Source organism: Mustela nigripes, chromosome 16 (genome assembly GCF_022355385.1).
Source record: "Mustela nigripes isolate SB6536 chromosome 16, MUSNIG.SB6536, whole genome shotgun sequence".
Lineage (NCBI taxonomy): Eukaryota > Metazoa > Chordata > Mammalia > Carnivora > Mustelidae > Mustela > Mustela nigripes.
This window is the reverse complement of record NC_081572.1, coordinates 41,838,147-41,864,992: the sequence shown is the minus strand read 5'-3', so window position 1 is coordinate 41,864,992 and position 26,846 is coordinate 41,838,147. Positions and strand designations below refer to the sequence as shown.

Below are 26,846 nucleotides of genomic sequence, written 5' to 3'. Positions count from 1 at the left end.
GCTGTTCAAACTCCTTTCTGGTTGTAATTTGGTTTCCCATGTAACTTTACATGCAAGGAATTCTCAGATCAGCAAACGTGACTGTATTATCCTTTTAACCTTTTAGAACCAACATAGATCACTAAGATGAATTTGCCTGCCAGAAAAATCACTTCTGATGTGGTGACAAATCAGATTTTTAAAGGACGGACCCTGCGCTGAGGACTTAGTAGCTTACACTGCTCCCTGGGCGCCTGCCTGTGGTCTCCCTGAATGGAATAAACCCTGCACACATCACCTCTCCATGTCGGTGGTATCCAGAGCCCGGATGCCATCAGCAAGGGGTTTGTCAGGGTCAGCGGAAATCTGCTCATACTGGTAAGCCTGCATCTTCTCAAACAGCCGTGTTAGGTTCTCTTTGCGGATCCTTAGTTGGGTCCACTAGGATGAGAGAGGGCAGGAGTAAGTGCTGGTGTTTGGCTTCGGAGACCTGAGGCTGACTGTTTCTTACCCGGAGCCCCTGGAGGGAGAGCTTGATAGGCTGGGGAGGTTTGGGTTGCCACCTGGTATGTATAGGCAGCTCAGGTTCTGGCAGTAGTGGTTCCCAATCCACACCTCAGCCTCTTAGGGGCCATAGATCCATCTTACCTTTTCATCCCACTGCCACACCCTCCATAGGTCATTGATATGCAACTCAGGCTCCACATATTCTTTACGGTAGAAAGCAATAAAAGGCACCTAGAGTAGTATGGAGACTGCAGTCAACCAGAGTGGAAAGATATGTAAGGAGCTCCTTTGACAGAGGGGTAAATAGGGCTAGAAAATTTCAGTCAGAAGTTTGACCTCCCTCACTGGCTCATCAAGGGCCTCTGCTCTCCCCAGCAGGGGAAAATGATGTTGGAGACAGGTAACATCATTTTCCTGATCACCACCAGAGTCTCCTTTGGTTCTCACACTCTTGAGCCAAGGGACCACATCTGAGGACAGGAGAAGGGGGTTCCCATCTGACAGGTAGCTCCCTTTTCCCTCAATCCCTAGGTGAATTTCTTCCTTTTTTTTTAAAGATTTTTATTTATTTATTTGACAGAGAGATACAGCAAGAGAGGGAACAGAAGCAGGGGGAGTGGGAGAGGAAGACGCAAGCTCCCTGCTAAGCAGGGAGCCTGATGTGGGGCTTGATCCCACACAACCTGAGCCGAAGGCAGATCTTAACAACTGAGCCACCCAGGTGCCCCCCTCCTTTTTAAACATTTTATTTATTTATTTGATGGAGAGAGAGATCACAAGTAGGCAGAGAGGCAGGCAGATAGGGGGAAGCAGGCTCCCCACAGAGCAGAGAGCCCGATGTGGGGCTCGATCCCAGGACCCTGGGATCATGACCTGAGCCGAAGGCAGAGGCTTTAACCCACTGAGCCACCCAGGTGCCCCGCCCTTTTTTTTTTTTTTTTTGAGAGTGCGCACACAAGCATGTGCACAGCAGGGTGGGATGGGGTGCCGGGTGGGCAGAGGGGCATGGAGACAATCTAAAGCAGGTTCCATGCCCAACACAGAGCCTGATGTGGAGCTCAATCCTAAAATCCCAAGATCAGGACCTGAGCCAAAATCAAGAGCTGGACACTCAACTGAGCCACCCAGGGACCCCCACAGCTCAATTTCTAACCAGTGGGCCGTCAGAGAGCTTGAGCCGCTACCTCAAAGTGTTGATTTCGCATGAAGCCTAGGGCTTCTTTAATTTTCTGAATTGTGCTGGGTCCTTTTCGACTGAAGCTGCTGGTTGGCTGCCCTCGGTCTAGGTAATCACAGCTTTCCTAGGGCCAGAAGAAAACAGAAACATCAACAATGCTTTCATTTGTTTTGTCTTACCATGTGTGAAACTGCTTCATGTCAAAGGATGACCTTATCAGATGAAATCTAGAAAAATCTCTCATACGCATACACACACTCATACTATCCTGTACTAAGCACACAGACGTCTGGAGCAGATCTTCACCTTGATAAAGTGGCCCCCAGTTCATGTCAAACCTAAGGATCTTTTTTTTGGATACCTGCAGAGAAATGGTTGGTGTGGCAAAGGCATTCCTGTATATCCAGTCAGCTTCTTCTTCTAGTTCATCATCTTCAGCCCCCTTAACTGGGATGGAGCGGAGCTGTTGGGGAGAAGACAACGGTGAGGCCGACTTTATCCTGTATTCCTGTGGGAAACACATATACCACTCCAGGACAGAAACGTTAGCTCCACAGACAAACATTTCCGGCACCCTGGAAAAGTGTTGTCCTGGCACGAAGTAAACGCCTTGTGTATCTGCTAAAGGAAGCATGCCATTTTAAGAACCAGAAGCACAAGCGCCTTCTCTAAGAGCTGGACTCCCTGCACCCCCTGGTCAGATGGGGTTCAAAGCCAATTTCCAACATACCATCCAGTATCAGATTGTTGCTAGACTGTTCCTCTGCTACAACTTTTGGAGGAAGGCTGCACAAGGCAGGTGATGACAGACTGGCAGAAGGACAGAAGCTGGTGCTTGCTTGCTTGCTTTCTTTTTTAAAAGATTTTATTTATTCAACAGAGAGAGAGAGGGAGAGAGACAGCAAGGGAACACAAGCAGGGGGAGTGGGAGAGGGAGAAGTAGGCTTCCCACCGAGCAAGGAGCCTGAGGCGGGACAGGATCCCAAGATTCTGGGATCATGATCTGAGCTGAAGGCAGAGGCTAAACAACTTAAGCCACGCAAGTGTGCAAAGCTGGTGCTTTCTTTTTTTTTTTTTTAAAGATTTTATTTATTTATTTGACAGACAGAGATCAAAAGTAGGCATAGAGGCAGGCAGAGAGAGGAGGAAGCAGGATCCCTGCTGAGCAGAGAGCCCGATGCAGGGCTTGATCCCAGGACCCTGAGATCATGACCTGAGCCGAAGGCAGAGGCTTTAACCCACTGAGCCACCCAGGCGCCCCAAGCTGGTGCTTTCTTACCTGGAACCTCTCAGGCAGGTCTGTGGCCCGGATTTCATTGTCCTGATCTGTGAGGTGGCTGCTTTCTAGTTCGCTGGGCTCGTACATCTCAAAGATGCTCCTGCGGCTCACACGTTTCTTGGTGGTCTTCTTGGGGCGCACGCGGATCTCACCCTCAGCCTCATCATCCTCGTACTCATACTCTTCCTCCAGTTCTTCATCGTACTCATTGTATTTCTCAAACTCGTCATAGTCAAAGTCCACACCAAAAATCTCCTGGGCTTCCTGCAGGGCCCTGTGGGTGACAGCAAGAGGCTGCTGGGCCAGGTTCTGGTGAGAGGAGAGAGATGCACCCCATGCATAGATCCTTTACTTGCCCCAAAGGAAACAAAGATTAAGAAAAAGGTAAATTAAAAAAGCGTATTTACTGTGGAATAAAGGCTTAATTGGGGGATATTTCTGGGAAAATTATTATATATGGAAGATAAAAAGCCCATGGCTGGTAATGTGCCCATGTCAGGGATCAAAGAGCAATAGGGCACAACAACACAGGTCCACATTCTGCTCAGCAGGGCCATCTTCTGCTAAGGCAACACAGTATTCCCTTAGAGCAAAAGCTTTTGTCAACAAAATTATACTTAGAAGGCTGATATACAGATGAGTAAACACAAATCCGCAGGTGCAGAGGAAGGCTGGACGGAGGCGTACACACAGGTGACTCCGCCCTGAGCCCACAATGGCCCCACAATGCAGAGAGCTCTCAGGGCTTCTAGGAGCAGTCTGACATTCCTGACCAGGAAAGCTTATCTGAGGCAGGGAAGCAAAAACGGTTCAGAGCTGGGATGTTCCATTTTTGGCAGAAACATCTGACCTCCTCCTTCCTGACTGCGCCTACTCAAATGCCCTTATCGCCACCCTGTAGCAGACCCCACTCACGCATCTGTGTATCCGGGAAGCTTTTTCCGCCACTTAGGTTTTTTCAGAGGCTGTCCATCATCATCCACAATGAAGTCATCAATGTCTGGGCAGGGAAGGAAGGGATTAGTGCTCAGAGGCAGGGCATGAGTTAGGACTGAATGGCTTTATTTCCTATCACGTGAGTGGCCAGGGAGAAGAGTAGGGAGACTCCTAAAAATGAACTTCCTTTCTGTCAGATGCTGGGGGCCTTTAGTTACAGGATGGTTTCCCACCCTGCTTGTAGGAGCTAGGCAATCCCAGGCTTCCCTGCCTGATGCCACATACCTGATTCTTCATCATCTTCCTCCTCCTCCTCTGGAGGAGCCATGGGGGCCTCCACGGCTTCCTGCCCTTCTTCCCCTTCCCCATCCTGGAAGATTTCCTCCGCAATTGCCTCTTTTTCATGTTCTTCTTTGCCATATTCCTCCTCGTCATCATCCTCATCATCTGACATTTTTTTGACACGTCGGTATTTTTGCTAGGGGTGGGAAAACCTTTCTCATCAGGGTCTGAGGGGGCGGGCATTAAGGATGCTTGCTTTCTAGTCTCACTCCCATTTTCCCACCATGGTTGCGCTGACCAAGGGAGATGGCAAAGAACATGTTAAGTGATGCTCTTTGAGCACCAAGCCCACCCCTGAAACTCTGACAAGCCTGTCTCCAACAGGCATCCAGTTCGGGGATGCAAAGCTGGTCTCCATGGCACATGGACTCGGAGCAACTTTCTCTTCCCTAATGCTTCCCAAAGCATTCTGGAGTGCCTCATCCCCCCCAAAATCATGGAATTTCAAGGATTTTTCTTTCCTTCATTCCCTAGGGACAGAGATAAAGAGTGAGACTTACTCCTCTTTTGACTTTGACACCCAAATTCTCCTCAATGAGGTCAAAATCATCATCCTCCAGGCGGTCATCAAAAGATGCTGGAGAAAACAAAATGTTACCCATGGCGACAGAGAGGTCCCCTTCTCCACTGCAACTTCCACCCCAGCCTCGCTTGACTGAGGAGAGACTACTCACTGCGTTTTCTCTTCTTGTGGCCAACATCATCTTCTGAATCACCAGAGTCACTACCCTCATCCTCCTCCCCTTCATCTTCATCGTCATCATCATTGATAAAGCCTTTCAGATTGCCTTGCTCATCCTGATCATCTAGGTTCTCCTCCTCCTCCTCCTCATCTGGAAAACATGCATGTTTGAGGTATGGAGTTTGGGTAATGGGCTGGAGTGGGGCGGGGCCACCTGCTGGACTGTGATTCTCTCTGCTCTAAAGCTAATGATATGGGTGCCATGCTAACTTTTCAGCCTCATTTAAAGATGTAAAACATGGCCAGTGACTTATAGCAGCAGTATCTGGAAAAGGATGATCTCCTTTCTATGTTCACTATCTGTATTTAGGCAAAGATGATCTTCCTAATTAGTTGGGCTCTTCAAAATTCACACTAGATTTAGAGCCACCAATAATCTTTGTTTTCCTCTTAGTTTATAAATTTGGCAGCTATATTACTTCTTTTATCCCTAATTCTTTTGATAAAACTTACATTTACCTTTCTGTCTTTAAAACCATTTCATGGTTCTACTCTGCTGAGGATCCTAATGGTTGCGTTTGGCCAGAGAAATAGGAAACTGGACACAAAAATACCAACACTGCTAGGTCTCTAAAAGAGGAAAACATTACGTATATATTTATTCGTTGGTTTACTATCTGTCCCCACCCACTAATGTAAACTCCAAGATAGCAGGGTCTTTATATTTCTAGTTCTAGGCACAGTGCCTGGCATACAGCAGACAGATGCTCAGTAAGTATTTTCTATAAATTACTGAAAATTCTCAAGCTGGTACCTCATGTGTGATAACTTCTGTGCTCAGCCTGAGCCTCTCATCAGCAAGATTCCAACTATCCAAAGCTTAGCAATAGTGGGGAGAAGCTTGAGGCTGGGGCCTCCTCACCGTCATCCTCCTCTTCCACAAATTTCTTGGGCACTCGGGGCACCACTTCGCCTTCATCATTGTACTCTTCCTCCGACTCCTCGGCCTCGCTTTCCACAAAATCAGACATGGCTGCAGCTTCTCACGGCCTGCCCAAAGATGACTAGGGAAGAAAGGAAGATAGGGATAAAAAAATTTAAAAATGAGACACATGACTTTACAGAGTACCCTTAAGCCTTTCCACCAATAGCCGTTTAGTCACATGCCACAACTCTGCCTCCTCCATCATTCCCACCGAGGGAGGAGACAGTAAGAATCAGATGGCTCCATCGCATCCATTTTCCACCCCTCCCATTGTTACCACTCTCACATGTTCCTTTAAAAAGATGATTGATTAAAAAAAGAAGATAACTGATTACCCTGGACTTCTTCATACATAGTTGACTCTTGAACAGCAGGAGTTTAAGCTGCATGGATCCACTTACAGTTCTTTTCAATAAATACAGACTACTGTAAATGCATTTTCTCCTCCATGTGATTTTTTTTTTAAGATTTTATTTATTTATTTGACAGAGACAGAGAGTGATCACAAGTAGGCAGAGAGACAGGCAGAGAGAAAGAGAGGGAAGCAGGCTCCCTGCTGAGCAGAGAGCCCAATGCGGGGCTCGATCCCAGGACCCTGAGATCATGACCTGAACCGAAGGCAAAGGCTTAACCCACTGAGCCACCCAGGTGCCCCTCAATGTGCTTTTCTTAACATTTTCTTTTCTCTAGTTCACTTTAAGCATATATACTAATATATATATAGGTATATAAATATAATACATATGACGTCCAAAATGTATTCATTGACTATTTAGGTTATCATGTTATATTATCCCAGTCCACAGTAGGCTATTGGTAAAGTTTTCGGGGAGTCAAAAGTTATATGCAGATTTTTAATGGTCGGGGAGGCCAGTGCCCCTAACTCCCATGTTCTTCAAGGGTCAACTGCATAACAAAGAATTTTATCTCACTTATCATTTGGGGGCAGGAATGAGGAAAGAAATTAGTGTAGGAGTGGTTATATAGGTAGGGATATGGTAGCAGCGAGATTATATGACTTGCTCATAAGAAATTTGGGTATTTCTTAAGCAAGTGCCATCTAAATGACAAATACTTCATTTACACTACATTTGGCTGCTGACAGAGTGAAAAGGACAATTCTTCTCCACAGATTAAATGACATTTCATGAACTTAAGCCATGTGTGTGACTACTGATTGGGAGTATGTGAATGGAGAAGGGGGTCTCTTTAGAAACATGAGAACCATAACTCTATTTTTACCATTTACTTCCCTAGCCAAAAAACATTTTGAAAGTCACCTCCACGGCTTACAAAATAAAGGCAACATAGTTAAATGCAAAGATTGCTGAGCTTAAGAGTACAGATCAAAACCTGGTCCCGTCATCTACCAGATATATAAACTAAGCGAATTATTGAATTTGTCTGGATTATCAACTTCTTCTGAAAAACAGGAATAGCACTACCTACCTTGTAGAGCAGTTGAGACTATTAGATGACACAGGGGAAAGAACCAAATTTATGGTTTCAATCAATGTTAACTGAGTCTGAATTTGAATCTTGGGCCCAATTTTTCTTAGCATTCTGTAATTTTGTACCAACCAGTCCCAACTCTGTCTTCTACCTCCCCGCTTTCAGACTCACCCAGAGCCTGGAAATGGCAGAACCATAACATGGAGTTACCTGGGCCTTGTAGGACTTTATTAGATTTATTTATTTGAGAAAGAGAGAGAGGGAGGAGAATCTCAAGCGGACTCTGCACTGAACATGGAGTCCAATGCATAGCTAGGTCTCACGACCCTGAGATCAGGGCCTGAGCCAAAACCAAGAGTAGGACGCTTAAACGACCATGCTACCCAGGTGCCCCACATCTTGTAGGACTTTAAAAAAACCAGGGGCGGGGCGCCTGGGTGGCTCAGTGGTTTGGGCTGCTGCCTTCGGCTCGGGTCATGATCTCAGGGTCCTGGGATCGAGTCCCGCATCGGGCTCTCTGCTCCACAGGGAGCCTGCTTCCCTCTCTCTCTCTCTCTGCCTGCCTCTCTGCCTATTTGTGATCTCTGTCTGTCAAATAAATAAAATAAAATCTTTAAAAAAAAAAACAAAACCAAAAAAAAAACCAGGGGCACCTTGGTGGTTCAGTGGGTTAAAGCCCCTGCCTTTGGCTCAGGTCATGATCCTGGGGGGGGGGGGGTGTCTCTGCTCAGCAAGGAGCTCCCCCCACCCCGCCCCACCGCCTGCCTCGCTGCCTACTTGTGATCTCTGTCAAATAAATAAATAAAATCTTAAAAAAAAAAAAAAACTTAAAACACAGCACACATCACACACATCATAATATCAAGATCCTATTCTGGAATCCTGAAGCTGGCTGCTGATAAACTCAGCATCATTCCTCACCTTGTCCTGAATTATGGTCCATTGTGTATGTGCCCATTCTCCACACCTAAGACCACAAGCTTCAGGATATTAAAGACCATATCTAATTGAAGGAGTACTAAAAACTATGAAAACATAAATGGCCAAACGAGAGGCATCAGAAGGCACTTTGTGATTCTGTACCAAGTAACTTATATCCTTCTAGTGCTCTGCACAAAATAGGAACAGCTAAATATCTGTTAAATAAATTACTTGTGTTTTCATATTGTTGCCACATTTCCAGGTAAAGATGGCAGTGGGATGGGAGAAAAGAGGAGGTTGGCTAAGTTACCTGAAATGGTCTGAGCTCTAGAAAGAGCCTTAGGTGCTATGGCTCTAATTTTTCTGGAAATTACCCTTACTGATATCAACTGATATCACAAGCAATTAATTTAAGATTGACTGAACTCAAAGAAACAAAACTGAAGGTACCGAGTTCTGGTGGAAAGGGAGGGGCAATGACATGGTCTTATGTTCAATTTCAGGCTGAGGTTTCAGATGCCATTCAAGCTTTACTGAATGCCTGCCGTGTACGTAGACGTGTACATACGTTCTGCTCAGACCTGGGGATTTGAGGAGAAGCAGGATTATTTCTGGTAGAGGGAGAGAGATGTGAAAACAAATAAGGACCACGGAACAATTTTATGCATTACATGCAGAAAGCAGGCACAGGAAGAGAATTAGAAACCACCCAACCCACAACACTCATACAAAACTCAAGCAAACTAATATAGGCTTTTCCTTTAAGCAATTAAAAAAACAAGAGTGCCCAGAGGAACAGTAATCACACACCTACCAAGTCCCAGACACTTAAGGACATCTATTAACCCCTACACTGTCCTAGGAGTTAGAGTGCACTCTCTCCACTCAACAAAGGAGATGAAAGGCTCACAGAGGAAGTCACTTGTTCAAGTTGCTACAAATATCTCAGTAAGAGCTGAGATCTGAGTTAAATTGTGTCAGACTCCGAAGTCACAGCTGCACAGCTGTTTCTAGTATGTCAGCAGGCCTAGTTCAAGTGTGGTCAGGAAACCATCTCCTCCCTTCTCTCATGAGTGTACAGTGGAGTTTTCCAGAGGTAATATGATGAATAGTATCACAACACTGAATGCAGAAGCAGATATGAAAACCCAGCTGTATTCTATGAAGGGAGACATTAAAAAGATTGGGGGGGGGCACCTGGGTGGCTCAGTCAGGTAAGCATCCGACTCTTGGATTCAGCTCAGGTCGTGATCTTAGAGTATGGGATGGAGCCCTGCACTGGGTGGAGTCTGCCTGTCCCTCTTCCTCTGCTCCCCTCATTCCCCACACCGTGTACATGTTCTCTCTCTCAAATAAATAAAGTCTTTAAAACAATGTCACTCTTCTCACTACTTTTGTTTTGAAGATTATAATTGTTTTTTAATAAAAGTATCATTTATGTTAAAATGTAGTGAGCTTATTTTTTCCCGTTATATTATTAACATATAATAGGCATAAAACACTGTGTAAGTTTAAGGTGCACATAATATGTTAATTTAATATACCCATATACTGTAAAATAATTACTTTTTTGGTGATACTTTATTGTTATTTCAAAATGAATTAATATACCCAATTGTAATTTCTTATCTCATAAACATCAAAATACAAAAATCTCATAAACATCAACAGATACAACTCACATAAACACGATGTCTTTGCAATCTGAAATTATTTTTCAGATTATAAAAGGGTCCTAAGATCAACACATTTGAGAGTTGCTATGCTATACAGCTATACACCCACAGGGTGGTGATACAAGTCTTGTGCTTAGACCAATATTCTTTTTTCCCCCAAGACCTATGTCCTTAAGGTAATTTACTTTGAGTACTGTAGAAAGTGAGTATGTAAAACTGCTAATTAAATCTGGTGCTCTAATTTGAATCCTCACATCAAGCCCCTGCCCCCAGCCCTGAACTAAGCCATTAAAAATAGACTTGGGTACAGTATCCTCCCCAACATGCTTGCTTTAATTAGGCTATCAGACCCACAAATTCAGTCTTATAAGGCCTCAACATCTTCATATTAAATCTCAGCTCCTGCAGACCAGATGCCCTTCTGTCTACTCACCAGAGAGAAACAGACAGCCTACCTGACAAAAACAACAGCTTTTTCCCTCTGGGGGGCAGCTGGTGCTCTGTGCTACGCGCAGCTTTCCTCCCATTCCCTAGGTTAGCAATAAAGTACATGCTGTGCTCTAGTGGGGGGAATGCTTCCAGTCTAGCTCAGTGCCAAGACTTTCTGTTAAAGAGGTGTACCAGAAGCAAGCCTGACTTGCTGCAACTCGCAGGAGCTAAATGTGTGGAGGGTGCCGCAGCACTGCAGGCTGAGGTTGGCAAGCAGCAACTATTCTCGAACAAAAACACTCTTTATTAGCGTATGATTACTATTAACGTATGAGATCTGAGATGAGCCCAGCAGAATTCAGATTTTTTATTTAGAACTTAGGCTCTTGAATTTTACCCCATTCAGATGGTTAAGTTAAATCTGCTACTGAAATAGGTCTAGAAAGGGCATGGGGTAGCAAAGAGAAGTTTCTCCAGGCAGAAGCACAGCTGCAGTACAAGATGTGGCTCAAAGGGAGAGGCTGGCCGTTACCATGACATTCTCTGGAAGAGGAATGGAGCTGGGATCAGATTGCCACAGGGAGGCCCTCGGCAGTCCCTCCTTTTCAACAAGATGATGTAGGAGGCAATTTAAAGGAGACCAGAGCAAAAAAGATGGCTGTTAATTCCCTCCGCCAGCTTCAGTGAACATTTATTTTTAAATACATACATATATATGTGTGTACACACACACACACAGACACACACAGACACAGGATTAAGCTCTGTGCTGGGACTTGGGTATATATAAATGAGTAAAATATGCTTTTTACCTTGGTTGAATTCAATCTATGTCAAAAAATTTGTACATGCACTTATGACAAAGCATAATGAACATTGTATTATAGTTATATACCAGGACTATGGAAGCGATATGAAGAGAGAGAGATGTCAGAGAATGCCTCAGAAAAGCTGATGCCTGAGTTGAGAGGAGTTAAGAGGATAATCTGGAAAAAGCAACATGAGCAAAGGTTTAGGTCTAAAAGGGCCTAGTGGTATGGGGAACAGCTCCACAAGTCTGCTATGGAGTTTCAACTCTAAAACGTTCTGTATTTTAAATTGAACAAAAGCCCAGAACTATTTCAGAAGTGTTCACAAGGGACTATCCAATTTGGAATTCAAAAACCTGGAAGTTTAGTAAATGAAGTATTCAGAATCCACTTAAAACTTCTTTTAAATTCAGAACTCTTGAAGAAAAATCCTAATCAAACCAAATCAAGGTGTTAAAATAAAGAAAAAGTAAGAGGTTTCTGGCTGGCTCAGTCAGTAGAGCATGCACTGATCTCAGGGTTGTAAATTCAAGCCCATGTTGGGTGCAGAGATTACTTAAAAAAACAAAACAAAACAGGCCTGGGTGGCCCAGTGGGTTAAGCCTCTGCCTTCGGCTCAGGTCATGATCCCAGGGTCCTGGGATTGAGCCCCACATCGGGCTCTCTGCTCAACAGGGAGCCTGCTTCCCTTCCTCTCTCTCTGCCTCCTTCTCTGACTACCAAATAAATAAATAAAATTAAAACAAAACGAAACAAAACAAAACCACACATACACAAAAAACAGAAAACATTAACTCTACCTATCATCACTTTAATGTGCACACCACGTTTATAGGAAATAATATTATGAACTTTTATTTATTTTTTTTAAGGGTTTTACTTATTTATTTGAGTGAGAGAAAGCACAAGCCAGAAGGGAGAGTCTGGGGGAGAGGGAGAAGCCGACTCCTCCCTGACCGGGGAGCCCGATGAGGGGCTTGATCCCAGGACCCTGACATCATGACCTGAGCTAAAGGTAGATGCTTAACAACTGAGCCACCTAAGTGCCCCTCTTAGGATCTTTTCAATAACAGAGCATAGAAAGCATTATTTGTTAATGATGACTAGCATAAGTAATTTAAAAATACAAGTAATATCTTCTCTTTCCACATTTACTTGCAGAATAAGGACAAAAGAGGAGCAGAAACAACTGAAATATGTAATCAGAATCAGAATCCCTGCAAGAGAGGGTGGGAGTAAGTTACTGAGTCTTGTGCCACACACACTGGGGAACATATTCCTAACCACAGAGGGCCAGATCTGCCACTGCAGCACAAAATCTGACACTGATGATATGTAAATGATTGGGAGTTGCTTAATTTGGCCAAGGAGCTTTAATTTGTTGACCCATGATCTAGGAGTACAGGGATAACTGAAAGAACTGGTGACCAAGGTACCATGGGAGCCCATAAGAGTGGATTCCAATCTGGTTTTGAGAAAGTGACTTTGAATAAAGACTGTAAAACTGTGGAGGAATTAGCTAAGGGGAGGAGCTGGCTTCTCTGGTGGTCATACGAGTGGTGGTGGTGTTGGAGGAGAGTATTTCCAGCACAAGGCCCAAGGCCAGTGGCAGGGCCAATGAGGGCCAGTTTGACTAGAGAGGGAGCAGGGTTCATAATGAGTTGGAGTGAAGTCATAAGAATCTTGATAGAGTAAGTTAAAGACTGTGGACTCTAAAAGGTGCTGGGAAAACCCCTGTAGGGTTTTAAACCGAATGGACTTAAACTGAATTGACTTAGTGTACTTGCTAATTCAACAAAGATTTATTTGATGAGTGCCTACTACATATCAGGTATATTAAAAAAAAAAAAAAAAGAGTCCTTGTTCCTAGGATATCTATATTCTGGTGTAGAAAACAAACAAAATAAACATTGCTCTAAGTACCAGAAAGGAAGTAAATACGCTCATCTCTGAGAAAGTGAGTTTAGCCTGAGATGTCAACAATAGGTAGAAGAGGTTCCTGGTAGAAAAGGTAGGCAAGAACTTGGCATATGGTAGGCAATGTCCTAAGGCCAGTGTGACCAGAGAATAATGAAGGCAGTAGAATGGGAGAAGGAGGAGGGGCCTGCTCAAGTAGGGCTCTGAAAGCCATTGAAAACCACTGGAGTGCTTTAAGCAGGGAGACCTGGATTGAAACAGGGAAAACTGAGGATACTCTTCTTGGAGCCCAGGCAAAAGATGATGGTGGTTTGGAATAGGGTGGTAGCAGAGATGAGAACAGAAGACAGATTTGAAATATATTTTGGAAGAAATGACAGGACTTACCAAAAGCCTTGGGTAGGAGGGTAGTAAGGGAAGAGAATCCAAGATGATTCTCAGAGGTCTGGCTTCAGTTACCATGTCGATGAGTACTTCTTAGTGAAACAGGGAAGATCACGTTTGGAATTATGGGAAAACTAAAATGTTCTTTTTATTATGTTAGGTTTGGGATTTCTAAGAAACATCCAAATGGAACTATTAAATAGGCATACTGTATATGATTCTGGAACACAGAGGAGGTAGGACTAAAGAGCTGAACTTTTGAACAGTTGCCACTTTTCAGATGGTAATTTAAGCCGTGAGACTGGATCATCTAAGGACGTATGCAGAGAGCCCAAGATTAAACTCTGAAGGAAATTCAACATTTACACACTAGGCAGAGAGCAAAAGTGGCTAGCAAAGGACACTGAGAAGGAGCAGCCAGAAAAATGGAGATGATCCAGGAGTTAAGTGTCAATGAAACCAAGAGAAGAGTTTCTTGTTTTTTAAAAAAGATTTCATTTATTTGAGAGTGAGCGAGCACAAGCAATGGAAGGGAGAGAGAGAGAAGCAAGACACACCAGTGACCAGGAAGCCTGACGGGGGCTCTATCTTAGGACTGTGGGATCATGACCTGAACCGAAGGCAGATGCTTAACAGGCTGAGCCACCCCCACCCCAAGAGAAGACTGAGTGTCAAGACAGAAGTAAACTGTGTTGCATATTCCAGGGATTGAGGAAAGTAAAAACAAAGTATCCATGAGATTTGGCAATAAAGAAATCATTAGTAACCTCAACCAGAGACCTTCAACCAAATGGTCAGAAGAGAAACCAGACTAGTAGAGCCAGAAAAATGAATAAAATTTGAGAAAGTTGACACAGATAGAAATCTGGCTATGAGAGAATTAAAAAAAAATAAGGATGATAGCTGGAGGGGGATGAGGGGGATTCCAGAATGTAATTTGTATGTGATGGGGAGAGATTTTTTTTTTAAAGATTTTATTTATTACTTATTTGACAGGCTGAGATCACAAGTAGGCAGAGAAGCAGGCAGAGAGAGGAGGAAGCAGGCTCCCTGCTGAGCAGAAAGCCCAATGTGGGGCTCGACCCCAGGACCCTGGGATCATGACCTGAGCCGAAGGCAGAGGCTTTAACCCACTGAGCCATCCAGGAGCCCTGGGAAGAGATTTTTATGGAGAGGTAGGATTGGGTGATTGATTTTACCAGAGAATAATGGAGAGGAAGAATCTAAGGATTTTACAAAGGATCCTGACCACAATGCCATTTATTGAGACCAAGAACATAGGAGCATGGGCAAATTTACTTGCCTCCAAAGACGGTTTCCAGTATATTACATGGGCTTCCATTCTTATGAAGGTCTACTGACTGTGAAACCTGACAGCCTCTCTAGACTGTACCACTTCTAGACGTGAATAATCTCTTAATAAGGTTTAAACCTTTTAGGGAGTAACTATGCTAATCTAATTTAGTAGCCATACAAGCCAACTAAAGAAGAATGTATTTGCATTGGCTGAAGGGACTCAAGTGATGGAAAGGGGCTCTAAAATCAGGTGATGAAGGAGCAATCATACTTTTGAAATCAATATACTGAAGACTTTAGAATCGGTACCTTCCAAATAAACACTGCAAGTTAAGTTTTTTTATTTTTTTCCCTAGAAGGAATTAATCAAATTCAAAACTGTTTACATTCTCCATGCTCATTAATAGCAGCGGTGTAACTCAATACTCCCTTGCTACTTCTGATATTACAGTGAATTTCCACGGATGCATTTTCAGAGAGCTTAGCCTCCTCTTAAAAAAAAAAAATAATAAGTATCACTTCTTGAAACAACCAAGAGAAACGAACTGCTCCAGCTGGTTCAAGGGACTGCCTGGAGAGAAAGGCAGAAACTGGAAGAAAATCAAGTTTTGACTCAGTAGCCCATTCGGATGTTTGCAGTAGGCGGTTGATGGTTGCAACCATCTATAAAAAGTTCTAATTTTATTTTCTACAATACTGAAAAAGAAGGTGTTTAGCATCGCCCTCTAGCCCAATGGCCCAACTCCTGAAAGATCCGTAGGTTTAACATCGCCAGAACAAAAAATTCGATCACCTGATCCTGACTCAGATGCCCCAAGTCCCTTCCATTCCCAAATCCTTTGGCGTGGCCCAATTTTCACAAGCTCTCGAGAGAAGCACGGAATCCCAGGAAGCCTGTTGATACAATTCACGGGATCCGGGTAGCATAGGGCTGGGAAAAGCTCTGAGACTGTAGGAAACTACTCCGGTTTCCTTCCCCTTTTCCCTCGGAGAGTAGGGAAGGCCGGGGGGGCCCCCTTCTTCCCGCATACCGCTCCCCAGTAACTCTTCCCTTACGGGACCAGGCCCTAGGAGCCTTGTTCCTCACCTGACCCTTTCGAGGAACACGCTTTCCAGCTCGAACTTTACCTGCCTGAAGCCCGCCGCTACTCCGGTGCACTAAGCCCCCACCGAGGAAAATGGAGTCGTCGAACCGAGACTGGGAAAGGATAGTACGGACCCACCGCACGGCCCCTCCGCCGCCGCCACCGCCGCCGCTGCTGCGTCAACGTGCTACGTCACGTCCGGCTCCCTGTCACCGGGAGTGGGCGGACCATTTCTTTCACTCTTCTCCCACCTGACTCTCGGGGCTTCGTTTAGTAGGGCGCGAAAACTGGCCGAAACGGCTCAGGAAGGTAAGTGTCACAGAAACTTGGGAACAGAACTTGGGGATCGGAAGCGTCCGGACGCTCGGCTTCCTCGGGCCGCTCTAGCCAAAGGAACCATAAAGAGTAAATTAGGGCTTTCTCATTTCCTCCTCTCTGTGGTTCCGCCGGCAGCTTCCGGTTCCGGGGAGGGGCCGAGTTTTCTTCGAAGATTTGGGGCTCTGCGCTTCAGCTAGGATGGTTGTGGTGTCGCTACTGTTGTTGGGGGGTTTGTGGAGTGCTGTGGGAGCGTCCAATCTGGCTGTCGTTACATGCGGCTCGGTGGTGAAGCTACTCAATACGCGCCACAACGTGAGACTGCACTCACACGACGTGCGCTATGGGTCAGGTACTGCCACCCGGGTTAGGTGGGTTGGGAGGGGCTGGTAGGCTCTGGAGGGGGCGGGGCCAAGAGAAAATTTGAGGGGTGTGGTCTGGGAAGGTTAGGGGAATCCGGGGGAGGTTCCTGAGGTCTAGAGGCGGAGAATCGGAGAACTGGGCAAAATATCATCTTCTGTCCGGTGAGCTGTGTATCGGGCGTATTACACGTACACTTTTTTGGACTTACAACATTCCTACGAGGTAGAGACGATTGTTATCCTCATTTTACAGATGAGGAAACAAACTCAGATAAGTCGCATGCTCAGAGCCTTGCAGCTAGTGAATGACAGAGACGGGGTTCGAACCAAATCTGTCCAGTTTCAAAGCCTGCTTTCAGCTACTCCAGGCTGGCACTATTCAGTGCGGGAGAGACAAACATGTAGAAAATTACAGTAAGTGCTGTATCTCTGAAGTCTTGAATTCCAAGACCTCACTCTTTGACTGTATCTTTCTGTTCTGTTTTGCATCTTACACTTGCTCTTCAACCATTTTCCTTTGGCCTCTTTTTATTCAAACTTTACCCTTCTTGTAAAGAATTTAAAGCACTCATTGGAATTGGAGAGGAAATCGTTAAGAGGGCTTTTTAACATAGGATATTAAAATGCTTGGTTTGGGTTCATTTATAATTTAGTAATTATTTGTGGGTTTATTCATTCAGTATAGCTATAATAAACTGTTATTACATCCCTAATAGTGATCTAGATACAGGAGATAAAATAGTGAGTCAGTCACCAAGTTACAGGAAAACCAGAACTAACAAAAAAAAAAAAGAGAGAGAGAGAGAGAAGAAAGTTCAGTTAGTGAGATGTGAGATGCATCTAAGATGATTGCTAGATTTCTGTGTTAGATGTCTGATGATGCTATCAGTTAAGAGAGGGTGGGGGCTAGTCTGTGGTTCATGATTCTCAAAATGTATCTGACTAGTTAGACTAGGGAAGGACTGAGTTGTCATTGTTGGGATGTTTTATAATCCTAGCAGCCATTCAGTGAACACTTGCTATGTGTCCAGCTCCCCACTTTTTAATTTAATCTAGATTCCTAGTTTGGCTCTACTAAATCAGAATGTGGGAGAAAGGCCTGATAATAGGAATAGGCATAGGAAAGAGAATATCCTGGGAATTTATGTGAGATTGTGGTCTCTGATGTAACTTGACAGAAAATAAAGTTTCTTGGGAGACCATGTGATAGAGTGGTTAAGAGTGAGTTCTAGGGGCACCTGGGTGGCTCAGAGGGTTAAGCCTCTGCCTTCAGCTCAGGTCATGATCTCAGGGTCCTGGGATCGAGCCCCACATTGGGTTCTCTGCTTGGCAGGGAGCCTGCTTCCCCATCTCTATCTGCCTGCTTCTCTGCCTACTTGTGATCTCTCTGTCAAATAAATAAAATCTTTAAAAAAAAAAAAAAAGAGTGAGTTCTAGAGTTGGGCCATCTAAGTTCAAACCCCAACACTGTGTCTTGGTGCTGTGTGGCCTGGGGTGTACTATTCAGCCTTTCTGAGACTCCAGTGTATATTGGGGATGATAATAATATTTACCTTAGGGTATATGCATGTATCAAATAAGAATATTCAGGCAAAGGGTTTGGATTGGTATCTGACATTTAGAAAGCGCTCAGTACACATAGCTGGCTAGCAATTATTATTTATATATTTTCTTTTTTCTTTTTAAGTCTGTAGGTGTGTGTTTAGTCTGGTACCTTTTAACCAGAATTTTATCTCTTTAGGCAGTATTAACCAGATTTAGGGGACTTATGATTACTTTTATAACACATTGATTGGTCACTCACAGGGCACTGGGGAGCTGCAGTGATTGCTTAAAGTTCACAGCAAAATCTGGTCTCCTTTTTATTGTGAAATGTGACAAAAGTTTTGATTGTAATACATAGTAAACATTTAAAAATATTAAACACGTTTCAATCATGTGACATATACTAGGGGCTATTCAGGTTATTGTATATAGGTACATCATACTTGTGTTTCAAAAATGAACATAAGTTCATTCACTAAATAGTGCCCTTTGATGCAAATTGTTAGAGTTTTCTGATATTGTACATATAAGTATAATTTATCGAACAATAATACTGTATAAATATATTTAGTATTTCTCATGTATTTTTTAGATGTTATAGACAAAGAAATAACAAGCATAGGGTTTCCTCTCCACTCTTCCAAACCTATTTTATTATACAGGGCCCATTATTGGCCTTAGGAAAGAGGGATTAGGTTGAACGCATTTTCTCTCTCTTTTTCTTTTTGGACTACAGGTAGTGGGCAGCAGTCAGTGACAGGTGTAACCTCTGTGGACGACAGCAATAGTTACTGGAGGATACGGGGGAAGACTGCTACAGTGTGTGAGAGGGGAACCCCCATCAAATGTGGCCAACCCATCCGGCTAACACATGTCAACACTGGCCGAAACCTCCATAGTCACCATTTCACCTCACCTCTTTCTGGAAACCAGGTGAGGTGGCATCCTGTGGATCACTGGTGCCCTGTGCATTTATTGCATTGTCTAATATCTTGGTCCTTAGCCCTTTCTTTCCTGGGAGTAGATGTTCTTTTTTGTGCAGGCATGGAGAATTGACTTTGTCTCATAAGTATGAAGGAAATTATTTCTGGTCAAAATAGAGACTTTACATCTAGATGAAATCAAGAAATGAGAAAAGAACAGAATAGGTATATAATGGCATATCATAAGTCATCTTGATAAATTCTGCAGCAAAGAAACCCAGTGTTGACACATGAAAAGAGCTCAACGTCATTAATCATCAGGGAAATGCGAATTAAAACCATAGTAAGGTATCACCTTATACCTGACAGAATGGGTATAATCAAAAAACAAGAAATAACAAGTATTAGTGAGGATGTGGAGAAAACGGAACCCTTATACACTGTTGGTGGGAATTTAGATTGGTGTAGCCACTTTAGAAAACAGTATGGAGGTTCCTAAAAAAATTAAAAAATAGAAATGTCATATAATTCAGTAATTCTGTTATTGTATGTTTAACTAAAGAAAATGAAAACACTGATTTGGAAAGAAATGTGCACCCCTATGTTTATTGCAGCATTATTTACAAAACCTGAGATATGGAAGCAAACCAAGCATACGTCAGTGGATGCATGGGTGATGAAGATACGGTATATACGTATATACACAGTAGAATATTACTCAGCCATAAAAAAAATGAGATCTTGTCATTTGTAACAATATGGATGGACCTAAAGGGTATTAGGCTAAATAAAATAAATAGGAGAAAGACAAATACCATGTGATTTCTTTTATATGTGGAATCTCAGAAAACAAATGAACAAACAAAAAGCAGAATCAGACCTATAAAGTGGAGAACAAACTGATGGTTGTCAGAGAGGAAGGAGGTGCAGAGATGGGCAGAATGGGTAAAGGGAGTGGAAGATAACAGGCTTCCAGTTACGGAATGACTAAGTCATAGGGATAAAAGGTACAGCATAGAGAATATAATCTGTGATACTGTAAAAGCATTGTATGGTGACCAGTGGTAGTAGCTATATGCTTATGGTGAGTGTAGCATAATGTATAGACTTCTTGAATGACTATGTTGTACACCTGAAACTGATAAAACAATTGTGTGTCAACTATATTCACATAAAAAAAATAACTGTTTCCAAAGTTTGAATAAAAATTATTTTAAATGAGTTCAGCTAACCAATCACATTAGGAAAATGGATTAAGTATTATGCCACTTTTTAATTTTTATTTTTATTTATTTTTTTTAAAAAAGATTTTATGTATTTATCTGACAGAGAGAGATCACAAGTAGGCAGAGAGAGAGGAGGAAGCAGTCTCCCTTCTGAGCAGAGAGCCTGATGTGGGCCTTGATCCCAGAACCCTGAGACCATGACCTGAGCTGTAAGGCAGAGGCTTAACCTACTGAGCCACCCAGGGGCCCTTAATTTTTATTTTTTAACTATAGTAAGCTCTGTGCCCAGTGTGGGGCTTGAACTCACTGCCCCAAGATCAAGAGTTGCATGCCCCACATGAGCCAGCCAGACACCCTGGTATTGTGCCATTTTTTTTAAAGCCTTGAGCTTTTGGGAGATATGAACTCATTTATGAGTTCAAACTATGTGCCACTTTGCACATAGTTTTTCCTGTTAGCATCTTATATTAGTATGGTAAATTTCCTATAGTTTATAAAGCAGTTAAAGATACATTGTTATCAACTAAAGTCCTAGTTTATTTTGATATCCTTAGTTTTTACGTACTATACTTTTTATGTTCCAGTTGCCCATCCAGGATACCCATTACATTTAGTTGTCATGTCTCCTCAGGCTCCTCTGAGGTGTGGCAGTTTTTCAAATTCTTGTTTTTTTGTTCTTTGTTTTTGTTTTCTTCTTCTTCTTCTTTTTTTTTTTTTTTCCCAAATTCTTTTTTTTTTATTACCTTGACAGTTTTGAGGAATGCTGGTCAAGTATACGATAAGGTGCTCTTCTATTGAGAATTGTCTGGTGTTTTTGTTACGGTTAGATCAGGCTTAGAAAGATTTTTAGGAGGATGGCCACAGGGGTAAAGTGCCATTTTTATCACATCGTGTCACAGGTACACACTATCTACATGATTTATGACTGTTGAAATAGTGTTTGTGATGTTTCTCCTTAAAAGTTATTCTTTTCATCTCTCCACCCCACTCCTTTCTGTATTGTACTTTTGGAAGGATGTCACTATGCACAGCCCATACTTAAGGAATGGGGAGTTATGCTCCCCTTCCTGTAGATAAAGTAGATAAAAAAGTTACTTGGAATTCTTCTGCATGGGTATATGTTTCTTCTGTACTTATATATGCAATCATTTGTATCAGTATGGACTCATGAATATTTTATACTTTGAGTTAAAATCAAATACCACTGCCTTTATTTTGTTGCTCAGATTGTTTCAACATTGGCCATTGGGAACTTTTTTACTTGTCTCCTATGTCCATTTTTGTGTATGTGTGTGTTTTAACCTTTCCTTTTCTTTTTTTTTTTTAGATTTTATTTATTTATTTGACAGACAGAGATCACAAGTAGATGGAGAGGCAGGCAGAGAGAGAGAGGAGGAAGCAGGCTCCCTGCTGAGCAGAGAGCCCGATGCGGGACTCGATCCCAGGACCCTGAGATCATGACCTGAGCCGAAGGCAGCGGCTTAACCCACTGAGCCACCCAGGCGTCTCTAACCTTTCCTTTTCTTTTTGGCACTTGAAGATACTCTAGACTCGTCTTGTATATTTCTTTCTTTTTTTTTTTTTTTATTGGTAAGATATTTATTTATTTGTCAGGTAGAGAGGACACAAGCAGGGGGAGTGGCAGGCAGAGAGAGAAGGAGGCTCCTGGCTGAGCAAGGAGCAATGTGGGTCTTGATCCCAGGACCCTGGCATCATGACCTGAGCTGAAGGCAGACGCTTAACAACTGAGCCACCCAGGTGCCCCATCTTGTATATTTCTTGCCCCAGTCCTAGAATCAGCTATTTCTCCAAGGAGTTCTGTTTCCTTTTATTGAAGAATGATATTAGAAACCATGATCTTAGCCCTTACGTGAGCTTGTTGCTACTGGGGTATTGTCTCTTTTAGGCCTTCTCACCTGACAGAACAAAGAAACGTGTATATATATGTAGGCCTATCTATAAATATTTTTATGTAAAAATATATCTTGATTATGTTAAATGTGAGTTCCTATTGATGTCTCCAACTATAAATCCATTACCATTTAGACCATACTATTCTCCTCCCTTTACTTATTTGTAAATTTCCACACAGATATCTGGTTCCCACCACTGTCATCCATTTACTTGTTCAGTTCCATATACAAGTATGGTAGAATTGTGGGGTGCCTGGGTGGCTTGGTTGGTTAAATAACTTTGTGGGTGGTTTTTCTTTTTTTAAGATTTTATATATTTATTTATTTGACAGACAGAGATCTTAACCCACTGAGACACCCAGGTACCCCCCCCCTTTTTTAAGAAATTTATTTGAGAGAGAGACAGCATGCTGTGGGGCAGAGGAAGAGAGAGAAGCAGACTCCCTGCTGAGCGTGGAGTCTGATGCAGGGTTTGATACCAGCATCCCAAGATCAAGACCCAAGCCGATACCAGACGCTTTTTAAAAAATATTTTATTTATTTATTTGACAGAGTGCACAAGTAGGAGGAGCAGCCTGCAGAGGGAGAGGGAGAAGGAGGCTCCCTGCTGAGCAAGGAGCCTGCCATGGGGGTCAGTCACAGGACCCTGGGATCATGGCCTGAGCCAAAGGCAGATGCTTAACTGACTACCCAGGTGCCCACCAAGTCAGACGCTTAACCAATAGCCATTCAGGTGCCCCAGTTGTCTGACTCTTGATCTCAGCTCAGGCCTTGATCTCAGGGTCATGAGTTCAGTCCCCTGTTAGGCTCCATGCTGGGCATAGAGCCTACTTTTAAAAAAAAGTCTATAGCAACAAACAAACAGATGATCAACAAAAAGTTGCACTCACAACAATACAAGTAGGGACGCCTGGGTGGCTGTTGTTTAAGCCGCTGCCTTCGGCTCAGGTCATGATCCCGGGGTCCTGGGATCAAGTTCCACATGGGGCTCCTTGCTTGGCCTGCTTCTCTCTCCACCTCCGCCTGCCACTCTGCCTGCTTGTGTGCTCATTCTCTCTCTCTGACAAGTAAATAAAATCTTAAAAAAAAAAAAATACGGATGCCTGGGTGGCTCAGTTGGTTAAGCCGCTGCCATCGACTCAGGTCATGATCCTGGGGTCTTGGGATCGAGTCCCACATCGGGCTCTCTGCTCAGCAGGGAGCCTGCTTCCTCCTCTCTCTGCCTGCCTCTCTGCCTGCTTGTGTGTACTTTCTCTCTCTGACAAATAAATAAAATCTTAAAAAATACAAGTATAGTAGAATTGTTAATTATGTACATTTCCTTTTGCCTTTTGTCTTAGAGACTATTGCCAAATGACTGGTTTAATTATCTGAAATTATATAGCTTAGGATGGATTTATATATTTCTGAAATAATCAGTAACTTTTTTTAAATGACTTTCTACCCTTTAAAAAAAAGGGGGGGGGGCGCCTGGGTGGCTCAGTGGGTTAGGCCACTGCCTTCGGCTTGGGTCATGATCTCGGGGTCCTGGGATCGAGTCCCGCATCGGGCTCTCTGCTCAGCAGGGAGCCTGCTTCCCTTCCTCTCTCTCTCTCTGCCTGCCTCTCTGCCTACTTGTGATCTCTCTCTGTCAAATAAATAAATAAAATATTAAAAAAAAAAAGATTTATTTATTTATTTATTTGGCAGACAGAGATCACAAGTAGGCAGAGAGGCAGGCAGAGAGAGAGGACGGGAAGCAGGCTCCCCGCCAAGCAGAGAGCCCAATGCGGTGCTCGATCCTAGGATTCTGGGATCATGACCTGAGCTGAAGGCAGAGGCTTTAACCCACTGAGTCACCCAGGTCCCCTCTACCTTTTTTTTTTTTTAAGGTTTTTTTTTTTTTTTTTTTTCAATTTATTTGTCAGAGTGAGAACACCAGCAGGGTCAGTGGCAGGCAGAGGGAGAAGGAGAAGCAGACTTCCTACTGAGCAAGGAGCCTGACACAGAAATTGATCCCAGGACCCTGGGATCATGACCTGAGCCAAAGGCAGACAGTTAAATCAACGGAGCCATCCTGGTGTCCCATTAATTTTTTATTGCAATAGAAACTCTATGAGTATTTGTTCTTAAGGGGAGTGGGAGTAGAAGAGAAAGGGAGGAACTCTGCTATTTATTTTATTTAGTTCTCACAATTATTTTGTAAGGTGATACTGTCATGAGTTTTTAGAGGAGGAAATGAAGGAGTTGCACAGGAAGGAATGGAATGGAGTGGAGATTCAAGGTCTGCCAGTCTCGAGAGCCCATCCCCCGCTTTCTATTTTTGTAGCTTACCATGTCACTTAAAATGTAGTTAAGGGAATGAGGCAGGAATATTTAAAGTCAAATAACAAGAGTAAGGCAAATACAGGATTACTTGCAAAGTAAGTGTTTGGAACGTAATCCTAGGGCAACTGATTTCATGTCCTTTGTGTCTTTTTATCTTTTTTTAAATCTTTTTTCACCATTTATTTTTGAAAGTTTTATTAAAAAACTTTTCCCCGTGGGTTTTTTGTTTTTTTTTTTAAGATTTATTTAATTAATTCATTTATTTGACAGAGAGAGAGCGGAGAGAGGGAACACAAGCAGGGGGAGCTGAAGAGGGAGAAGCAGATCCCCCACTGAGCAGGGAGCCCAATGCAGGGCTTGATCCCAGGACGCTGGGATCATGACCTGAGCGGAAGGCAGCAGCTTAATGACTGAGACACGCAGGTGCCCCTCCCACAGTTTATTTTTAAATAGCACTGGAAAGCCTTTTATTTTTTACTTTTCAGTAGCCTTATTTTTCTTCGCATTGCTTCTTTTTCCCTTCTAAGCCTATGTGTCAGTTATGCTAATGTTGCTACCATTTGTGTCTTTCAGGAAGTGAGTGCTTTTGGTGAGGAAGGTGAAGGTGATTATCTAGATGACTGGACGGTGCTCTGTAACGGGCCCTACTGGGTGAGGGATGGTGAGGTGCGGTTCAAGCATTCTTCCACTGAAGTTCTGCTGTCTGTCACAGGAGAACAATATGGCCGACCCATTAGTGGGCAAAAGGAGGTACATGGCATGGCCCAGCCAAGCCAGAACAACTACTGGAAAGCCATGGAAGGCATCTTCATGAAACCCAGTGAGTTGTTAAAGGCAGAAGCTCATCATGCAGAGCTATGAGTCTGGAAGCTGTGAGCCAATGTCACCACACAGTGTTCATGACATCTGTTGCTGCTCCACCCGGGGATCCCTGCCCCAGGTTCCCTGGGCAGTGGCCATTTCACCACTGAGATGAAGATGCATGACAGAAAACAGTGGCTGTGTTTGGAAGCTTCAACCCTTCACACTTGAATTTGTTGTTCTCCCAGACTCTGGGTCAGTTTTTTTTGAGTACAGGACTTGCTGGTGAAGGAGCAGATATTTTTATTAATATCGATAAAACAGAAACTGAGGGAGATACCCCTCCTAGTTGGGAAATTTTTACTCATCAGAATCTTGGGATCATGGATTATTGATGTGTGACTTTTCTCCTACTTTCTTTCTCCAAAATGATAAAGAATTTCATTATTAGTCACCAGTGTTGTCCTTTATTAGGTGTGCTGTTTCATAATCTGATTGATCCTTGAGTCTGACACATGTTACTGCTATCACTCTAGAGATGCTGGGAGCCTTTGGTGTGGGCCCTTTTAAGAGCCTACTTGCATCCAGACTTTTTCTCCATTTTCACTTCTCTCCTAGCACCTCTTTTACTAGATTTTTAATTATGGCTGAAGACCCTCAAGGAATTCAGCTTAAAAAATAGTGAAATGTTTTACTCTGGATGTGTTAACTGCAGTTGAGAAAAAAAAAAACAAAAAACTAATATTCACTGTCTGCTAAATATTAGATACTGTATGATAGCTCTTACCTCCTTTAATCTTCATACATCTAGTGTAAGTATTACGGTATTACCAATGCAGAACATGAAGGTTGAATAACTGCCTTACTTACTTAAATGCTTAAATTGTCCTTGAGTAAGTAACTTAAAGCTAGTAAATAAGGATAGGAATCCAACTGTGTCTGGCTCACATTCTTTCTCTACAGTATAGTTATGTTCACTCTTGGATAGTAATTGCTCTTTTATGGATAAATGTAGGGATAGCTTTTTCTGAAAGAGGGGTTAGAATACTTTTGTCCTATGCTTACCTCATTTCTTCCTTTCTGTCTGCTGGTCAGTTCCAGAAAGTTTGCTCCTAGGTCTTTTGAGCATGGTAGTGGTGAACAGAGGTGTCTTCTCTCTGCTGGAATTTCAGTGACTAGCAGGCCTTTTATTTTTAGAAACAATTGTTCCCCTGTCCTTTCCTTTACGGACTTAAGGTTAAACATTTGGGCATCATGGGTCTATGCCAGGTTTAGCCCATGACATTAAGAGGCTTGGTCTCTTTCACAAGGACTTGTTTCAGTATGTCGAGACCGTGAACTAGTTGAGCTCCATATCCATTCTCTTCCCTCTTCCCACTTCAGTTGCATTGATCATTTGAGATTTCCAGAAGTAGGCAAACGATAAAATCAACATTTCAGGTTATTGTGATACTGGGAGTAGGCTGGAAATAGTCTGGGGAGAAAGTAGAAAGGAAGGGATAGGAATCAGCTGGGTAAAGGGAACATATTGGACAAGATGAAAATGAATAGAGAGGGCACCTGGGTGGCTCAGTGGGTTAAGCCGCTGCCTTCGGCTC

At 43.2% G+C, this 26,846-nt stretch overlaps 2 protein-coding genes across 9 annotated transcripts in view; one reads left to right on the top strand and one right to left on the bottom strand.

The window, feature by feature from the left end:
- The window catches only part of SUPT6H (SPT6 homolog, histone chaperone and transcription elongation factor), a 33,611-nt gene extending 17,601 nt beyond the window's left edge, over positions 1–16,010 (bottom strand). The window contains exons 1-12 of one of the 5 annotated variants that reach the window (XM_059379780.1): positions 15,859–16,010; positions 8,711–8,841; positions 5,825–5,966; positions 4,895–5,053; positions 4,721–4,797; positions 4,164–4,356; positions 3,858–3,942; positions 2,943–3,216; positions 2,025–2,126; positions 1,671–1,787; positions 628–717; positions 278–420 (exon numbers count right to left, since the gene is read on the bottom strand). In XM_059379780.1, coding sequence (XP_059235763.1) covers positions 278–420; positions 628–717; positions 1,671–1,787; positions 2,025–2,126; positions 2,943–3,216; positions 3,858–3,942; positions 4,164–4,356; positions 4,721–4,797; positions 4,895–5,053; positions 5,825–5,933 — 1,349 coding nt within the window. In that variant the 5' untranslated portion in view covers positions 5,934–5,966; positions 8,711–8,841; positions 15,859–16,010. The remainder of the gene's footprint in view (positions 1–277; positions 421–627; positions 718–1,670; positions 1,788–2,024; positions 2,127–2,942; positions 3,217–3,857; positions 3,943–4,163; positions 4,357–4,720; positions 4,798–4,894; positions 5,054–5,824; positions 5,967–8,710; positions 8,842–15,858) is intronic. The other 4 variants (XM_059379777.1, XM_059379778.1, XM_059379776.1 and 1 more) reach the window with 4 other exon arrangements.
- Positions 16,011–16,077: 67 nt separating this feature from the next.
- On the top strand, positions 16,078–25,702 carry SDF2 (stromal cell derived factor 2). Of its 4 annotated transcripts, none has more exons than XM_059379783.1 (4): positions 16,078–16,165; positions 16,787–16,947; positions 18,815–19,011; positions 25,021–25,702. In XM_059379783.1, the coding sequence occupies exons 2-4, from the start codon at positions 16,839–16,841 to the stop codon at positions 25,306–25,308; spliced, it is 594 nt and encodes a 197-aa protein (XP_059235766.1). In that variant the 5' UTR covers positions 16,078–16,165; positions 16,787–16,838; the 3' UTR covers positions 25,309–25,702. The 4 variants fall into 4 exon arrangements, with proteins under 4 accessions (XP_059235766.1, XP_059235768.1, XP_059235765.1 ...); XM_059379785.1 differs by lacking the exons at positions 16,078–16,165; positions 16,787–16,947 and adding an exon at positions 16,310–16,523 and having other exon boundaries at positions 25,021–25,051; positions 25,160–25,702; XM_059379784.1 differs by lacking the exon at positions 16,078–16,165 and adding an exon at positions 16,434–16,523.
- The last annotated feature ends 1,144 nt before the right edge of the window (positions 25,703–26,846 follow it).

Bases quoted from the DNA above. Each gene is read 5' to 3' on its own strand.
- SDF2 (XM_059379782.1), top strand. From the start codon at position 16,373: ATGGTTGTGGTGTCGCTACTGTTGTTGGGGGGTTTGTGGAGTGCTGTG. The intron at 16,524-18,814 runs GTACTGCCACCC...TTTGGACTACAG, and splicing joins CGACGTGCGCTATGGGTCAG to GTAGTGGGCAGCAGTCAGTG. The intron at 19,012-25,020 runs GTGAGGTGGCAT...TGTGTCTTTCAG, and splicing joins CACCTCTTTCTGGAAACCAG to GAAGTGAGTGCTTTTGGTGA.